Here is a 19,326-nt window from a genome sequence, read left to right as displayed (position 1 = left end):
AGAAATTTGGGTAGAAGTAAATGAAAACGACCTCACTTATCTAAACTCCAACTCCTAATATAATAAAATAGGTGGTATTTCTGTAATTGGCAGAAGTTCTGTGCACTTAAATGATCATGTTCCCCTTTCTTATGAAAAACGTTTCTACAAAAAAAATAAAAAAATAACACAAGACACTAGAAAAGTTGAACTGAATAAGACAAGTGTTATATGCTGCAAGAGAGTATAGACAATAAATAAGATAAGAAGTATCAGTCCAAAAAGTCTATGAATTTAGAATCATACCCATTGACCAAGAGTGCTATAGTCTATCACTGATGTTCTGATAGAGGCTTAAAATCCATGCAAAATGTGTGTACATATTGATTATCATGAGCAGTATAAACAACTGCAGGAATATCAGCCATTGCAGAAAAAGCATCATGACTATTGAGCTAAGTGACTAACCACACGTGGAACATGCGGCTAACATCAGAAGAGATAAAGAAACTCAGACCTCTTTATGTTTCTCCAAAACTACAGCAGCATTTATGGCGTAATTGTATAAGTGTAACTGAACAAAAACAACAACCACAAGAAGTCAATAACATGTGATGATGGATCATAAGTAGACATAATTTTGTTTTAAATTGGTCACATACCGAAACACTGAGAACCACTGATCTAAATATCACACTGTCCTAATGGATTAATATGTTACATAACATCTTTCTCACTTGCTGAACTGAAACTGAACTGACATTGTCTCCATTTCCATCTCAGCTCTGTGTTTGCCAACACATGGTAAACTGGGATTAACGTGGTTGTGTGTGTGCATATGTGTAAGGGGATTGCCTCTGTATGTGCTGTAGGCTGTTTGGCTGACTTTCGGCGTATTTGCATGTCTCATGGCTTTCCCCCGGTGTCTCACAACATGTAGCTGGAATCTGTCCAGGGTACATTGTTGCATGCAACCCCCTCACACAATGACACATAAAGACAAGTGAATCCATATAATACTTGTAATTAAAAGTTGATAACATAAGTGTTACGTATGTCAAAGTTACATTATAGGTGTCAAATATCAAGTGGCTTGAATGTGTAGCCTTCTTACCACCTGATCACTTAAGTGAATCAGGCATCAAACAGTATGATTAGTAAGAATCACAACACCGTGTCCATAACTATGTCTTTGTATTTATCCACTTTGAACAGAGAGACCACTTAGTTCACATTTTGCCATGTAAAAACTGCAACTGTGAAATTACAAATTGAGTAAGGTGTTTGTACTGTAAGTAAAGTCCCTTTTCAAATGAATTAATTTTGTCACTAAAATATGGCAGGATAAATCTGTTCAAATTTGATATAAGTCAAAGAACTGAATTTCTAAGAGCATTAACAATCAGTCACAGATGAAGGAGTCAGCTGTAAAGTGTTAAATGGAAAGAAATAGTAGCTAACAAACATGAGATGACTACAAAAAGTGAAAGAAGTGTCTTTAAATTTCAGAGCCCTTGTAAGGAAGCAGATTTAATGTGGCGTTAGAGGATTTCCAGAGCGTTTCAGTGACCAAAGCTCAGTCAAAAAATATCAAAATGTTCCTTGAAATAAACAAAAAACTAGTGTACAGAAAAATCCATGCATACTGTTAACAGTATCATTATCTATTTCAGTTATTTCTGAGCTCAGGGAACAGTTGAATAGACTGAATTGCAAATATTAGGAAGGTTAGCTGTGTCATTTTCAAAAATGTTCCATTATTTTATGTCTGGAAGTCTGGGATACACATGTGCTTCTAGTAGTGAGACTTAACCACTCAAAACACTTAATCTCGAAGAATGAACCAAGTGACCAAATTACCCCAACAGATTGTAAACTGTGCCGTTTGGATTGCAGTGTGAGCTTAATCTGAGCCTACATTTTCAATTGGGTGAAAAAAGAGACGAGGCAGCTTAACTTTGTCTTCGATTTGATCTGTCAGTCTAAAACAGACATTACTCTGTGGTTTTTCACACATTATGTTTGACAGTAACATCAACCTAAAACTGATCTACAGTGTACATTTGAATGAAAAATCTGTTAATTAAAAAAAACATATATATGGTAATTTAAATAGTAACTGTATTTTATATGATAAAATAGTGGCTCCCAACCTGGGGTATTGCATTTCTTCCCTCATTATTATGACTTCATTGAGAGGAGAATTATGAGAAAATTTCCAATAAACATACATTAACATGCCATAAATTATATTAGATTAGCAAAATTAAATAAAAAAAAGAATTATAATTGCAAAACATGCACATTTTTTTCCTAAATTAACTTCATTGGGCAATCTCAGGAAGTTAGGCAAGTTAGGAAAGCTCTAGTAACTATGAGATAATATCACATAGTAAATGAGTCATAAGAAAACATTTAGGTTTTCCAAGTTGGATTGAAATTGTACTTCACAGAATTCTGTTTATTTTATAGGATTTCCTCTCCTGTTTGTTATTGGATCATTTTACATTTCAGGCCAATAAAAATTATTGAGAAAGAAAAATACATTCATTCTTAACAACTGATAGACGTATAACTGTTGCAACATGACATTGCACAAGCCAGACTCGAGAACAGCGTACTAAAATATAATGATGCTGGTAGGAGTTTTTTTAAATTTCCTTTTACAGTTGACTGCCAGGTCATCCCGAACTCTGGATACTGAACTCCTGTTTTTCTTTTCATGTACCAGCAGAGGGATGAAACGGAAAAGAACGTATACCTGTCACCACAGAAATGAGTGAGTCGTCGTCAGTTCACTCGGTGAAGCTTGTTTCGTTGGCCAGATCACTGTCTGGGCTTGGGCTCGACGCCGCCAATGGAGGCCCCATCAACCCCCCAGACACTGATGAGCCCCCTCTCCTGGTATGGTCTCCTCTGACTGTAAACACTCACATCCTGTATCACAGTTTCCCCCTCCCTAAGCTGACACACGTTTGTCATGATCTTGCACTACAGTATTACCTAAGTTCCCTCCTTGTGACCCTCATCACTTAGCTCATTAATTACCTGTGTGTGTTTGTCAGGACTCTGGAATTGATCTAGGCCCTGGGCTTTTTTTCACTGATGGCAAGAGAAAAGTGGACTATGTCCTTTGCTACAAATATAAGAAAAGGCGGGCATCCAAGGCACGCCTTTCCATTGCATCCAATGGGAGTATACCAATACAAATACCAGGCCACTGGGACACAGAAGCAGAGTCTGGGGAGACAGGTGCACCTGCAGGAGATGCGGAGGTGCCAATGCTGTCTGAGGAGGAGAAGGCTTTAATGAGGGAGGAGTTTGAGGCAGGACTACTGGAAGCCGGACTACAGCTAGAACGTGATAAAGAGGTGTGTATCTGCTGTTACAGTGCTTTCACTATGATTAATTTTTCATCTGCTACACACTCCTATAAACATTTATGGGTCAGAGCCATCCTTAAGTGATGTGACCTCAAATCCTCTCATTGGACAGCTGCCAAACAGGTTGAGGATAAGACTCAGCTTGTCCCTTACAGCTAGAGGACATGCCTGCACTCCAATTAAAGAGAGAACTTATTAATATCAGAGGCCAATATGGTAATAATAATAAAAACAATATTACCAATGTTGCATGTCTCTTGTCATGTACTGTGCAGAATTCTTTTTGTGTACTCTATGTGTATGTGTGTGTGTGTGTGTGTGTGTGTGTGTGTGTGTGTGTGTGTGTGTGTGTGTGTGTGTGTGTGTGTGTGTGTGTGTGTGTGTGTGTGTGTGTGTGTGTGGGTGTGGGTGGTCCGTAAACTTGGAGCCCACTATACTTATGGGTCCAACAGCTTTGTCTGGGCCAAAATGCTTGACCTCACAAGTTTAAATGCCTTTTTGAGGGTCAAGACTTGGTTTTCGGGTCAGGGTTAGAACAGACTTAGGTTGGGGTTAGGGTAAGACATTCACTTGTGATGGTTAAAGTTAGGGGCTAGGGAATTCGTTATCTCAAATATAGTGAAACAAGGATGTGTGTGTGTGTGTGTGTGTGTGTGTGTGTGTGTGTGTGCGTGTGCGTGTGTGTGTGTGTGTGTGTGTGCGTGTGTGTGTGTGTGTGTGTGTGTGAGAGACACTTGCGTGTTAAATCAGCTGCTGTTTTGGTTGAGGATTAAGACTGCTGACCGTAAGTGTGAAGCCAAAGGCCAGATTATAGGGCCTTATTAGAGAGTGATCCACTACTCGGAAGTGTGTATGCTGGCACATGAATGTATATCAAGCACGATTGGTGAGGAAGGATGTGCTCTTTGGTCACTGTGTACTGTATCAGTGTGTATTTCTGTAACAGTCTTTCTGTGGCTGGCGTTTTGAAAACTGAACAGTGAAGGATTTATTTGAAAATGTAACACTGTGGATCAGGGAAGGAGTACCCTCAGTTGTGTTGTTGGTGTAGGTTATAACATGAGTGAATCTTCACTAGTTTTCCTCATAAAGGTGCAAATAATTTTTGCAATTTCATTTTGCAGCCTAACTGTGGAAATAATCTCACTGACTGTGCTAAAACAATATAGCATCTTTTGATTAAATACCACCTCTTATAAATGATCTTGCAGTGATTTTATTTTTCATTATACTTTATACTTTTTCGTTAACAATAATTTCTTATCAGGAGCTTGACAGTAGTGCAGAGTCTGGTGACTTTGAACAGACTGTAATAGATTTTAATGCTGAAAAATTGCTGGTAAATGTCTGTTAAAACACAACATTAGAAGTGTAGCAGGTGCTGTTTGAGCCTGTGCAGTTGTATCTGCCCTTCACTGAGGGCATTACAGTAATTGCATGGACAGGTTTTAATTCAGTGGTCCACAGGCTTGGTAATAGCTTTTCACTTTTGACATTATCAGAATTTATAATTGCAGACACTATGGTGGCTTTCAGATGCCTTTCCCGACAGTTAATGATTTACTGCTCTCATTTTCTGTACTTTGCAGGATTGGGAGGTTCTGGGCTTGAAATAATGGGATTTCCTACAAAACATCCTCATTGTAACACAAAGTAGCATACTTACAGGTTTAAAGAGGGCTCATCTGGCTGCATTGGGACAAGTAGCACAAGCAATTAAATGCAAAGAGGAAGAGAGTGAATAAGACAGACACACAGTTAATCTGTCCATATAGCCCTGCGGTGATAATGTTGAAACATTTTTTTTTCAGTCTTAATTCAGATCTAATTTGAGATGTATGTATGCAGTGGTTGATGTGATGAAGTGATGTATATAGTGTTTCTTATGTTATGTGTCTTATGTTTGTCACATTTCTCGTTTATCTGTGTATTAATGTGTTTCCGTGCAGAGGTCAAACGGCATAGGGTTTATTCGGCTGCACATCCCATGGCCAATACTGAGTCGAGAGGCAGAGCTTCAGAAGATCAAAGTTGCTGTGAAAAAGGTCAGCAGTTTTACACAGTCATTTACACACTGATCATTGATATTATAGTTATATAGAATATATTTGTGGCTATTTGCAGAAGATTAATTTTGGGTGCATATCACAATCAACTATTTTTTGACTGAGCGGTTGTATGTCACAGATATGTGTGGTACAGTAAACATAACAATTGTGGATTTGATCAAAATGTTTTTCATGCATGTTTTCGTTGAGCAGAAATGTGAATTGCGGAAACGGACTGGCATTGCTGGGATGTGTGATTCCATAATGACCAAAGTCAACACGCCGTTTCAGCCAGACGTCCCTGACTTTGACGTCCACAGAGACTCACAGACACACATCCATTTCAAAACCCTCAAACACCCTTTTATCAGAGACAAGCTCCACCTGTGAGTACCTACTCTGTCACACTCACATGTATCAAAAAACTAACCCACTTTAGGAGTCGCCCTTGGCTGGGGACACGCATGTGCTTTAGCCCAGTTATGGTTTGTGATTTAGATAACACCCTAATATCTAAATCACCTGCAGGCTGCATGCTTTTATCGTCCTTATCATAACATGGTGCAGCTCTCACGGAAATTGAACTTTTATTGTTTACACCACTGAAATGGAAATTGTGTAATCTGTGTGCTACTCTGGCATTAAAATAAACGAAAGTGAGAGTTACCAAAGGTGCAGGGTTGAACATTGATCCCAGTACACATGAATCCCACAGGTCTATTGTTAACACATTTTTTTTGTGACTCTGTCTTGTCATTTCCTGCAGGTATGACATCAAGTCAACAGAAACTGTGTTTGATAATGCAACACGCAGCCGAATAGTGAGTCCAGAAACACATATCTTCTAATTTAATTTGAGATTTTGTTGATGTTTTGCATATACATATTTGAGTTCACATACCTATGCTATGTTTGCTTCTAGGTGGCTGAGATTATTTCACGCATTACCTGCAGACACACTTGCCAAACCACTGGTAAGGTCTAACTTTTTTTTTTTTAATACTGTTCAAATGCATGCTGTCAGTCCAGTTTCATCCATATGCCAGCGGTCACAAAGATGACTGTGTCCATGACATTGTGTTACACTCCCTCTTTGTGTCACAAGGCATCAACTCATTATTGGCTCGGGGTGTCTATGACTCTGCCTTCCCTCTGCATGATGTGAGTATTACAAAAATAGCAGTATCATTGAACACTGTGTTTGTGCTCAAAACTCATTGAAAAATGCATTTATTAAGGTTTCATCTTCTGTACATATATTCTGTATCATATAGGACAGGTTAGTCAATATATTTGCAGTTGGGGGACATTTATGGGGATAAATGTACCTGAAAAAGTCTAATTGAACAAAATATTCCAAACTCTTATCTGCAATTATGCATATTCAGAAAATATGACATACTGTAAGGCAATATATCTCATGTAAAGAGGTGGTACATTTTTTTTTTCAGGGGTCGTTCACAAGGAGAGGAGGGAAAGATCAGCGAAATGACAGACAGGTGAGTTGAGTGGCGTTGACACATGTGATGAGAAAATGTTTGCAATCTATGCTTCTTACTGGAGTCACTGAAGATGATACGATTCATGCTTCTTGACAGAGGAAAAGGCTACACTGCCTAAAGCCTGATTAAAATGCCCTGATTTGGCTGTGACCAGTGATTTTCGTCTTCTAGTATGTGTTTTTTCAGGGTTCAAATCAGACCAGTCAGACCTGTTACAAATACATCAGATGGGTTTAATCTTTTTACAACCACAAACTAGACAAAATGGGATATGAAAGTGTAGTTTCAGCTGTTTAAAACTGTAATATTTATTATCTAGAAGTCGAGTATGCTGAAGTCATCAAATGTGTGATGATGTTTTTTTCATCCTTGTCTAATTAAATGTCATTGTAACCAACCCAGCAGCTATGTTTGTGAAAGTGTCTTGCTGAGCTTTTGACTTTCAGACTAATTTAATAGCATTCAACAAATAAAAATATTATACATTTGAGAATATGTATTTCACTTATACAATATTCATGTATAAATTAGTGTTAACTGCATATTTAATCAACTGTGATAAACTGTTATAAACAGATAATTTACTCTTGTCATCTGGTTTCATTCAGCTCCTGCATGATGAATGGGCTAACTATGGAGTCATGCATAAATACCAGCCCGTGGACCTGATCAGGTATTGAGCAATCAAAAATCAAGTCTAAAAGCTGTAGTTTGAAACTGCATCGTTCAGTATAGCCGCTAATACAAAACTGACTGAACAAACATACTGATGATTTTGCTGTTCAAGAGGTACCAGTTGGGCTAAGCATGTGAAGTTTATCCTAATGATGATGCCAGAGAAAAGGCCATGGGGTTATTATATTCTCAGGTGCATGACTGGACCAAGAATATTTCAGGGAAGTCCTTTATATTAAATAAATGATTCATGATGTGTAAATTTAACATTTTGACCTGAGAGAGGTTCAAATTGAAAGCTTGTAGAGTGTCTGAAATGGAAAGGATGTGTCCTCTGAGGAACATAAAAGTATTCAGTAAAGCCTGACAGTCTGGTCTTTTGATTTTGACATTCCTTAGACCTTTAGTTTATTCTCTGAAAGCCATGAATTGCAAAGCTTAGTTCTTGGAAAAGAATCCACGACTTTGGAGAGACCATACTGGTCTGAAGTGTCAGGATAGGATTAGTGAAAATGTAAATCTGTAAACCTGTAAACCCTGGCAGCTAGATGATACACTGCCTTTATTTTACCAGGAAATACTTTGGAGAGCAGATCGGGTTGTATTTTGCCTGGTTGGGTGTTTATACTCAGCTACTCATCCCTCCCTCTGTACTGGGCATCATTGTCTTCCTGTATGGCATATTCACTGTAGATACCAATGTGCCAAGGTAGGAAGACATACACTCATTCAATTTATGTATGCAATATTAAAAGTACTTACATGTGATTATATTAATCTCTGAGTTGTTTTTGCACATGTTTATTTCAGTCAGGAGACTTGTGATGATAACCTGAACATCACCATGTGTCCACTGTGTGATGGAGTATGTGACTACTGGCATCTGAGTTCAGTGTGCTCATTGGCCCGAGCTTCATACCTGTTTGACAATGGAGCCACCGTCCTCTTTGCTATATTCATGTCTCTGTGGGGTAACTATACATTCTAATACACTTTCCTGATAATGATGCAGCTGGTTTGATTACATCTGTTTTAATTCATCCTTTCTGTATTTAACCATGACAGACAAGTTATATCTTGTCACCTAAAATCATGACATTCATAACAATCATGCATAAATTCAATACAGTAGATTTACATATACAGTATGTCCTCAAAATTGTAGCTCTAGTACTGGAAACAGTGCTAAATACAAATTAAGTCCTGTATGGCATTATTACTGCACATACCAACAGTTTCTCTTCCAAGAGCACCTCCTCTCCTGACACCTCTAACACCGTAACATAACTAGCACTTACAATGCACTTCTTTACCTGATCTTCCTGCACCTCACTTTATTGAATAGGTTTAGTACTTAGTACTTATACCAAGGTCTCCTACTGCACTGAAGCTTTAGTGTTGTCCCTCACTGGTATGTCACTTTGGATTAAAGTGTCTGCCAAATGAGTAAATGTAAATGTCTAAGTGGGGATTTACAGTATATTGATCTTTTATTGCTGTAATGATGGAGGAATTACTGCTCATCTATCTGAGTAGGATGACAGATTTATAGCAACAAGGTAATACTGCATGGTCAGGCTAGTGTCCTTCAGTGTATGCTGATGCATGATGCATGATTGGAGTGAGTGAAACTGCACTGACTAAACAGCGTTGGTGTAACCATGAGAATTACTGATTGTAATCACTGTATTTAAGACAGCATGTAAATGTACTGCCACCCATCTTTGAGGTGGCTCATGTTTATAGAGTTTCTAGTGGGCTTATTCTGGGCCTGTTCTGATGTAAATACTAAGTGGTAACTAACTAGCTAACTAACTAACTAGTACTACCTGGTATATTACTTACGTTTGTCCAATTCCCATTGTTTAATTTTCTGTTATGTAAACATTACTGTATTAAAATGTCTAGGTTATCTTTTAATCTCTAATGAACGAGATATACAGACTAACAATTCTTTCATAAATAAAATTTCTGTTGCACCACATTTCATAAGCTCCAGATTCACCACGACAGCTGCTGAGCAAGGACTAGTTCCTTTTTGTCTCCTGCTAAAACATTATTGTACAGTATAGGAATTTCTGGATTAGTCAAACATTGTTTAAAATGTCTGGGTCTTTTTAAAGCTGGTGATTTTTAACATTCCTTCTGTGCAACTTCTTGCAGCTGCCTGTTTCCTCGAGCACTGGAAAAGGCGACAGATGTGTTTGAAACATACCTGGGACCTGACAAGCTTGGAGGATGAAGAGGTAGAAAAAATAGATTCAAGAATACTGTGCGCACACATAGTGTACAATAAATACAATACAATACAATATCATATCATATCAATCTTTACGTCTGTCTCATTTCACTTTCTCTCATCACAAGTCCTGTTTATTAAAGTGCCAGATCAGTCAGGGTGAGAGTGTTAACCTCAATCATGACAACAGTTGTGGTTTGCCTCGCAGATTATCATTGTATACATGCATTAACACGACTCCTTAACCCTGTAAAGGACTGTAATGGGATTGGTCTGTTCTAAGAGCAGTGCAGTTGATGGATAAGATGACGCAGCAGGGTCGCAACATAAACACTCACAGCCTAACACAACTCGTACTCCCTCTCTTTCTGTTTCTCCCTTTCATTTTATTTGTGTATCTGCTGCCTGAAGGAGCGAGTCCAGGTGAGCAAGTTTCTATTAAATGTAACCACACGGAAGTCAAGAGCGGAATCAGAATCTGGGTTGAGATGCTGTATCATTTTATTTTGTTTGTTTTTTTAGTGGATTGGTATTAATTGGAATATTTATAATTGGTTGAAAATTGGACAATGCATATTTAAATTAAATTTAAATTTATTAAATTATCCTCTTATGTTGTAAAAATACAAAACAGTTTGCAAGCAAATGTCAATTTGCATTCAGGATATTATTAATTAGCAGCTTGTTTCTCTTCACTTTGTATTAGAGAAGCATATTCTGAACTGTCCATGAGAAAACCTTGTTGCATCTGAGCTGTGATGAATCAGTTAAAAACTGGATTGGATTTTAAAGTTCAAGTTAAAATCATTGCCAAACAGCATCATATTGTGAGGGTAGAACTGAGAACAGGGCCTGCTGTGAAAGCTACAGATATGAGGTCACTGAAATCTGAACCCATGCCATGCAACAGCCATCAAAAATACCACAGAATATAGCTACATCGTGTGGATTTGTAGCTTAAAGTTCAGGGACAGTCACTTCTGTAGCAGTGGCTAAATCGAACACAGTGTGATACAATGGTGATATTTTGTGGTGCACTCCCATTGGCTTTAACAACTGTGTGCTGGTTTGTGGCAGGAGGAGATGAGGCCTGAATATGAAGAAGCTTTACAGGAGAAAAAAGCTAAGATGAAAGCAGAGTCTAAGAAGAAGGTATTGTATCTGTGTGTGTGTGTGTGTGTGTCAGATGCAGTTTTCTGATTTGTAGCACAAACTTCACACATAGTTAAATTGACTGAAATTTTTCTCGCTCTGTTTGCAGTCGACTCAAGCTGTAGATGGTGCAGATGGAGAAACAGACCAGATGCTGGCCTCCCAGGTATCACTGCACTGCTCTGTGTGATAGGACATTAGGTGGACAGAGTTGCTGGGAGGGGTGAAGAGGGCAGAGCTGTCATACTGAGAGGATTTAAACTTTCCACATAGTGATTGTCAACACAGATCTCACTTCTTCAATCACATAACACTCAGTGAAGGCAAACAAAATGCTGCTATACATGCAAATATTGCCGTCCGTCTACAAAAACATTATTAATGACTAACTGGAAGTGTATGAGTTTATGTTGGTGCATAAAGAGGAAACCCCCCTCATCTGCTGTGTGTGGTTGAGTCCAAAGCTGCTTACCTGCCTGAGATTAGCCCAGATTACTGATGGAGAGAGAAGGGGGGGAGGGAGAGGAGGAAGGGGAGGGGATTTCTGTCCTTTCAGATGGCATGGCATGCACCTGCCAGACAGAAAACATAATGTGTGTGTGCAGAACATGTGCTCAGCATTATCGCATATATCAATATGTTTACCCAAATAACATACATGTTTTTCTTGACAGCAAGAGCCAGAGGCTTTGGACATTGAGGATCACCTGTCAGGTTACCTCATCAATGTGTCCACCTTACTACTGCTGGTACTGCATTTATACTCTGCTCACGTTCTCACCTTTCTAACCTTTCTAACCTCTGTCTGCCTCCTTGTGATCTTATAACGCTAACAATATTATTGTCATTTTTATGAGGATGTCAGGCAATTAACAGATACAGTTTGATAGTTTTTTTCTGTCTAGATAATACTTGCCAGTTTATATACATAAATATTTTATTTATCTACATGAGTTCCTCATTGTTTTCCATATTAATTTCTCATCACTCAACAGTGTCTAGACTAGTGATCCTAATTTATTACTCACAAAAGTTTCTATTGTGTCAGTCAGGTCACTTTATTATAGATATTTAAGTCCAATCAAAAATTACAGAATGTTAAAACAATGATAACAATAAAAGAAAAAAGAAATCAATAGATAAGAAGTGGAAAAGGATAAAAAATAGATATTTATATTTACCAAATATTAAAAATCATCCTAAAGACAAGAGTCTCTAACCTTTTCATAATGTGTGTGCATGTGTCCTGTGTGTGTTCAGATCTTCGTGACCTTCTCTGCAGTGTTTGGGGTGGCAGTTTACCGTATCTGCATGTTAAGTGTGTGGTCTGTAAACCCTGATCCTGAGGCCAAGGCCAGCGTTAGGATGACCGTCACCACCACAGGCATCATCCTCAACATGCTGGTCGTTCTAGTGTTGGAGGAGGTGTATGGAGCAATCGCTGTGTGGCTCACTGAACTGGGTATTGTATTTAATTATGTTACAAAGTAAAGCATTAGATTGGAAGTCCTTACAACTGATTATGTTAGCTGCAACAAATGTTGAGCTGGGTAAAATGTGTCGGTGTCTGTACCCTTAAGGAGAAAATGCTGAATATAGGCAACAGCAACACACAAAATCAGGACCAAAAAGATACAAAGGTTATCATTCCACCATTTCTTTATACCCCTTGCATAAGTTTGCAGAATATATTGAAGTGACATTTTACATAAGATACCTTCAATTCTGGAAGTTGTATTACTTTACTTTGCCCATTTTCATCTAAAACCTAGTGATTTTGTTTTTATAATAATTCTGTGTCATTTCCTTTTAAAGATAAACTTTTTTTTTAAAGTCACTCATTGTCAGTGAAAGACACCATCAAGAGCAAGTGTCCGACATGACCTGATGATGTTTTTCTTCTTTCCATCAGAACTCCCTAAGACAAAGGAAGAGTTTGAAGAGAGGCTGATCTTCAAGTCTTTCTTTCTCAAATCTATGAACGCCTTTGCACCTATTTTCTATGTGGCCTTCTTCAAGGGCAGGTGTGTAGTTTGTTTTTTTTTCATTTTTCTTTCTTGACTCACCTCTCACGGGTCTTTCTCTTTATTCCTTGTCATGTGACTTGGCCTTCCTTTCCTGCAGGTTTGCTGGGCGGCCTGGCGATTATGTTTACGTATTTGGAGACTATCGCATGGAGGAAGTAGGTTCATGTTACACACATTAGTCGTTATTATGAGAATGTGTGTGTGTGTATGTGCAACTACGTCTTGAGTACATGTGTGTTTTGTATTCCACAGTGTGCTCCTCCAGGCTGCCTCATCGAACTTTGCATCCAGCTCAGCATGATCATGCTTGGAAAGCAGCTTATTCAAAACAATGTGTTTGAGGTTCTCATACCGTACGTCTTTTTTTGTTCATTTTTTTTTTCCATTTACCAAACTTTTCACACCGTGATGTCTTTGCTCTGACTCTATGCTCTGTCCTTTATGTGTTGTTTTTGCAGTAAGTTGAAAAAGATGTACAGAACAATACAGGAAGAAAAGGGAAAGAAAAGAGCAGGAGAAGATGAGGAGAATGAAACAGAGGAGAAGAGACCAAAACAACAATTTGATAAAGATTTCACCCTTGAACCCTTTGAAGGCGTCAGCCCAGAATACATGGAAATGAGTGAGTCTCTTTTAGCATCTTGCTCACCTACCACTGCAATCACACAATGTCATTTTTTTTTAAACTATCTGTGCATGTATGTGTTCATATTTACAGTAATCCAGTACGGCTTTGTGTCTCTATTCGTGGCCTCCTTCCCACTGGCACCAGCGTTTGCTCTGCTCAATAACGTCATCGAGATTCGCCTCGATGCTGCAAAATTTGTCACTGAGATCCGGCGGCCCGATGCTGTGAGGTGTAAAGACATAGGTATAGATCACACACGAGAGCATGTCCACTCTGTCGGTCTCTGTGTGAATGTGAGATAAGCAATGATTGAACTTTTAATCACTTTCTTTTCCTTTACTCCACTCTGCCCCTCCATTTCTGTCTCTTTGTCTCCGTGTCTGTCCGTCTGTCTGTCATGTTCCTTTGCATAAATACACACACACACACACACACACACACACACACACACCACACACATGCACACATGGATGGACACACTTCCCTTTCCCTCTCTGTCTTTTTTTCATGCACATGCTCTCTCCAGGGATTTGGTACAACATTCTCTGTGGGATCAGCAAGTTCTCTGTCATTACCAATGTAAGTGTGTGTGTGTGAGTGTGTGTGACTGGCAGAGAAGGTTTCACTAAACACTTTACAAACAATTTAAACACAAACAATTTACTCATCATTAATGCTGACATTTCTGTGAGGTTGATGTTTCTTTGGAATAAAATTTTTATCTTTTTTTCATGTAAATAAAAAAATGATGTTCATTATATTTATATATTAGCATCTCTTATAGCCATGTTTGCAAGCTGCTCTATAGTGCTGGTAGTTGGCAAAAATTCCACAGCGTATAAATCAATGTCTCAGTCATTCTGGGCACACTGTTGTCAGGCTAAGGCAGTTAGCTGTTTCCTGTTATGTAAAACTGATGAAATTCATCGTTTGCAAATCAGTCAACATACTGAACTCCCGAAAACTGATAAAGAACAAGAGAAAAAAAAATGCATGGCCCAAACCCAATACGTGTTAAAGCACTCAGCATGTTCTCTGTCAGGAAGCAAAACTTAACACAATAATGTGTGGCCCAATGGATAATTATGAAAATAACTGTTACAGGGGTCAGACATGAATTTCTTACTCTCTGGAGGACATGTAACAAATTGAAATAGCTGAGCTGTTAATGCCACCATTAATTCAGTGTAAATGTTGTGACACCAAATAAAAACCCATCTTTAGATTTCTTTTGGTTTGATCTCTCAGTAGTTCGGCTGTATCACAACAGAGATGGAGAGAAATCACAAAAATGTTACTGACAGCTAGATAATGTTATTGATGTTAGATTATTTGTCTGAATGCGGGTATAGCCTATTTAACTGGGTAACGTTGTTAATGAGTTGATGTGCCAGGAGTAACAAGGACATGGTTATGTGATATATCTGCGATAATAGGGTTAGGGTTAGTACAGTTTTGTCATTTCCATCCCTTGTGTATCTCCTCAGGCGTTCGTCATCTCCTTCACATCAGAGTTTGTTCCACGAATGGTTTACCAGTACATGTACAGTGTAAATGGCACTATGAATGGCTACACAGAGCACTCACTGTCCTACTTCAATGTCAGCAACTTCGCACCAGGCACCGCGCCCACCACCACCCTCGTCACCGGAGTCTCTATGTGCAGGTCAGAGTGACTCCCTTAACCTTGACGTATCTGGATCTCCCTGTAAGTCCTTGAGCCCAGCAGCTTAACTCTTACTTTACCTAAATCCCGAACTTGTCTGGAGTTTTCACAAACTGTAAAATGTGACATTTATAGCAAGGATTTCCAGAGGAAAATCTTTCTAGGAATTAACAGATTTTTTCTGATCTGTAATCACATAAGTTCATGCTGTCCTAAGGTTATCCTTGCTAATACTCATCTTGTCTGTGTTTTTCAGGTATAAAGACTACAGAGACCCTCCATGGGCAACAGATGCCTACACCTTCTCTAAACAGTACTGGTCTGTCCTGGCGGCAAAGCTGGCCTTTGTAATATTCTTCCAGGTAAGAAAATGTTGAAAATATGAAAACATTTACAATTGTGGCTTTGTTGATGTCTGTCTAAAAATGGTGGTGGTGTCCCAAGTCTTTATTAAACACCTTTACATTTGCTATGTGGTGTTCTTCAGTGGTTTTAAGCCCCAATGTCTCTGTAAACAAAGATTATTTTGCCTCATACATTCTTTACCACTATCTCTCTTTATGGCTGACAAATATAATATCACAGATTAGAGAAGAAGCACTGATCTATCTTTTTCTCTCCATCATTATCTCCACCCGATCCCGATCCAATAGCAGTGCTCATAGCAGCGCAGATATTGAACCTATAAAACCAAGAAATGTTTTTTCTACAACAATAAAAAAGAAGTTATAGATTATTGCGCAACCATAGCAGCAATGAACTCCAAGCCTACTCTTTACATAGCAAGAAAAAAAAATCCTTGTCTTTTTCCCTACAGAACCTCGCCATGTTCCTCAGCATGTTAGTTGCCTGGATGATCCCAGACGTACCACGGTCTCTGCGGGAACAGCTGAAGAAAGAAAACATGATGCTGATGGAGTTTCTGCTGAATCAAGACCAAGAAGCACGTGCCAAATCTCACTCCCCAAAACGCTCCATCCCCCGTTTCCCTGCCCGCATAGACATTGTGGTGGAGGCACCACCAGAAGAGCAAGAGGAGCAACAAATGGAGGAGGAGGAAGAAGTGCTTGAGGTCAATTTGGATGAACCCAGAACAACCAGTGACAGTGATCCAGAGGTTGGGAAGGCACTTGAAGAAGTTGAAGAAAATGGACAAATACAGCGAGAAAGTGAAGGAGAAGATGAGGGTGGAGAGGTAGAAGCGGAAAAAGATGGAGAAGTAAATGAAGATGACGGAAAGGTGGATAATGAGGAAGAGGGAGGAAAAGAAAATGAGGAAGGAGGACAAAGAAAGGAAGAAGAAAATGAAGGGAAGGCAGATGAGAAGAATTTAAATATTGATCTGGACTCCTTCATGAACGAGCTGGGCCTGTTAGGTGAGAGGATAAACTTCATCATATCTCATCAGCTATGTTCTCTTTGATTTGCTCCAATTTTAAGATCAAGTTAAGTGTATCTTTTTGTGTCTTGTGAATAATTCTTCTTCTTCTTTTCTTGTCACGTAGATGAGGAACCCTCATCGAGCACAGCTAGGGAGACAGAGCTTCCCCGCTCAGACTCCAAACAGGAATACCAGAAGGAGAAGGAACCTCCATCACATCCATCATCTAAAAGAGGCTCATTTGAAAGTCTGAGGGGCTCCAGGGCAGAAATTACAACATCAGATACTGACACTAGGCTCTTCTCACTAATTGCCCCTCCTCCCAGAGAGCCAGTCTCAAGGGCAAAGGCCCGTTGCTCCACCCTGCCTTCCCGCCACAAAGGGGCTGAGGCTTGTTACAGCCTGCCACGGCCCAGCCACTCCACCAGCCTCACGAGGTTCCAGCAGGCGGCCACACTCACTCCTCTGATTCCCCTGGGGTCGTCATTAACATCTTCACCCAGCCCATTCTCTCCCCCACACACACCGGTGTCACCTTCATCTCCACATCCCACACAAACCCCTTCGGTCAACCCCGAGTCCACACAGCCCAAAGCCCCCAGTGAACTATTCGCGCTGAAAGGCCCTCCGACCCAACAGCCACGCTCCAGGGGCAAAGCCCGGTGCTCCACCTTGCCTCCACGACAAAGAGCCCCCGGTCCTGAGGAGCACTCCACCAAGCCTAGCCACTCCACCAGTTTTACAAAGCTGGGAGACCACATCCCCCCTTCCCCCAGTGAACTGAAGCGCAACACACCAGTATGAGGAGAGCTGGAAGGCAAGGCAAAGGGACACAGAGTGACAGAGGGAGGGGTAGGGCTATCCAGATTAGCCTCTCCTGTCTGTGCCTGGAGCCTCACCCCTAAAGAGAGACCATCCAGATCAATGAACCTCCTTTTTATCCTCTTAATCTTCACAGAGATGTTTATACCGCTCAGTGGTTTAGGGCTGATCCTGACGAGGGAAGTGCAGGACAACTCAGAGAAAGACTGTTTTGTAACTCTGCTTGCCATGCCCGAGAAAAATACCACTGGAACGTTAACTCTTTCTATTCTTTTTTTTTTTGGGTTGTTTTTTTGTTGGTTTGTTTTTGCCCACAGCCACAGCTCAATAGCTACCGCTCCTCTGTTATTTTCAGTCCCACACATGCAGCAGTGCTGGAATATGGTGAGGAATATGGAAATGTATACACGCAGTTAGTATCAACACTTATGCTTGTAGATCTACTGTTTATTTTTAGAGGTTTTGATATATAAAAAAATGTAAAATTATAATAAAAGAAGGACATATTTTTGATATCTGTTTTTCCTTCTGAACTCTCAAGGTCATGGGGGTGGACCTGTTATGTTGCATTTCAGTCTTGTTTCCTTTGCCACAAGGACTTTGACAGAAAAGGAGAAAATTGAAAGCTGAAGTTGTTGATAAGGTTAACGAGTGACATCACATATCCAGAGGTACCGCTGCTCAGAGATGGCAAGCTTAGAAACATAACAACAACAACACATGTCACTGGTAAATCCTAACTAGGAGTGTCAACACTGATAGGCCTATTATGTTGTCTCTGTTGCCCCCTTCTGGTTTGTGCTGGAACAAAAATATTTTAACATGGATGCTCAATGATGTGTTGGTTTATGTTTTCATCCCTTTGAATACTGACATTTTTGCTGCTCTCCTCCAAAGTCACACACAAATCACCTGTTGGTTGCAATTAATTGTGGAAAATTCCATTTTCACCATAAAAACTGAGCAGGGAACCAAGGTCACTTCATTTGTGTTCAGATGTTTGTTATTAACACAGGCTGCTATTTATGCAGAGTGATGTTTCACTCTCCCTCTCTCTCTCTCTCTCTTTGTGTGTGAAAGTTCCTCTTTCTCCTCTATCCGTAACATGCACTGACTCCTCCTCCCCTGCCCCACCAGTGAATGGGGCCTTTGTGGGGGCTTCCCAGCATTCCAAGGGAATTCTTGCAGGTGAGGGTATATGCAAACAATCCCACACTCAGATGACTGCTGCAGCTTACCATTTACAACTGAAAGTGCAAAATGCTCCAAGGGCAGTATGTTGTTTCCAGTGCTGAGATAACCTTACCTTAAAGGACGTGCTGCAACTACAAGGGTGTGATCACAAGAGCAGACAGAGTGGGAGGGCAGGATCCCATTCTTTCGAAGAAAAAAAAAAAAAAGGTGAGCGACCACACGCATGCTCAAAAATCAACATGTTCACTGGCACCTGCTGCCTCACACACAATGAGGTACATCATGTGGATTAGGGAAACTATTAGCTCATGAGTAAATATTTGTCTTCCTCTTTTTTTTCCCTTTTTATTCTGTCTTTCAAGATTGGCTCCACAAAAGCTTTACCAGTGAACTTATAGGATCTAACAGGGCTGTTATCTTTTAGGGATAAGTGCAATATATGATATGTATGAGTAACAGACTGGCTTCACACAGATAAGTCCCCGGAGAACACACTACAGTGGGCACACCAAAGGTGAGTGTGTGTGTGTGTGTGCGTGTGTATACACGGCCATGTGCATACATTTACTTTCTCTGATATATTCTCTAACTGGCTTGCAGTAAGGGATGTAATTACTCAGACATTTGTAG

The 19,326-nt window shown here is 39.8% G+C and overlaps 1 protein-coding gene across 1 annotated transcript; it reads left to right on the top strand.

The window, feature by feature from the left end:
• Window positions 1-2,754: 2,754 nt before the first annotated feature.
• On the top strand, window positions 2,755-17,941 carry LOC111228631 (anoctamin-1-like). Its single transcript, XM_022754624.1, has 28 exons — window positions 2,755-2,883; window positions 3,045-3,350; window positions 4,669-4,671; window positions 5,312-5,407; window positions 5,624-5,796; window positions 6,177-6,231; window positions 6,333-6,384; window positions 6,516-6,571; window positions 6,862-6,909; window positions 7,521-7,585; window positions 8,162-8,296; window positions 8,398-8,558; window positions 9,751-9,833; window positions 10,238-10,249; window positions 10,904-10,978; window positions 11,088-11,144; window positions 11,653-11,727; window positions 12,239-12,440; window positions 12,891-13,002; window positions 13,103-13,160; window positions 13,258-13,358; window positions 13,464-13,627; window positions 13,724-13,876; window positions 14,160-14,212; window positions 15,121-15,299; window positions 15,556-15,661; window positions 16,117-16,675; window positions 16,805-17,941. The coding sequence occupies exons 1-28, from the start codon at window positions 2,755-2,757 to the stop codon at window positions 17,482-17,484; spliced, it is 3,948 nt and encodes a 1,315-aa protein (XP_022610345.1). The 3' UTR covers window positions 17,485-17,941.
• The last annotated feature ends 1,385 nt before the right edge of the window (window positions 17,942-19,326 follow it).

This window comes from Seriola dumerili, unplaced genomic scaffold (assembly GCF_002260705.1).
Source record: "Seriola dumerili isolate Sdu_G_001 unplaced genomic scaffold, Sdu_1.0 BDQW01000219.1, whole genome shotgun sequence".
NCBI classification, from domain to species: domain Eukaryota; kingdom Metazoa; phylum Chordata; class Actinopteri; order Carangiformes; family Carangidae; genus Seriola; species Seriola dumerili.
The sequence above is the reverse complement of the archived record's forward strand: the minus strand, read 5'-3'. Positions and strand labels throughout refer to the sequence as shown.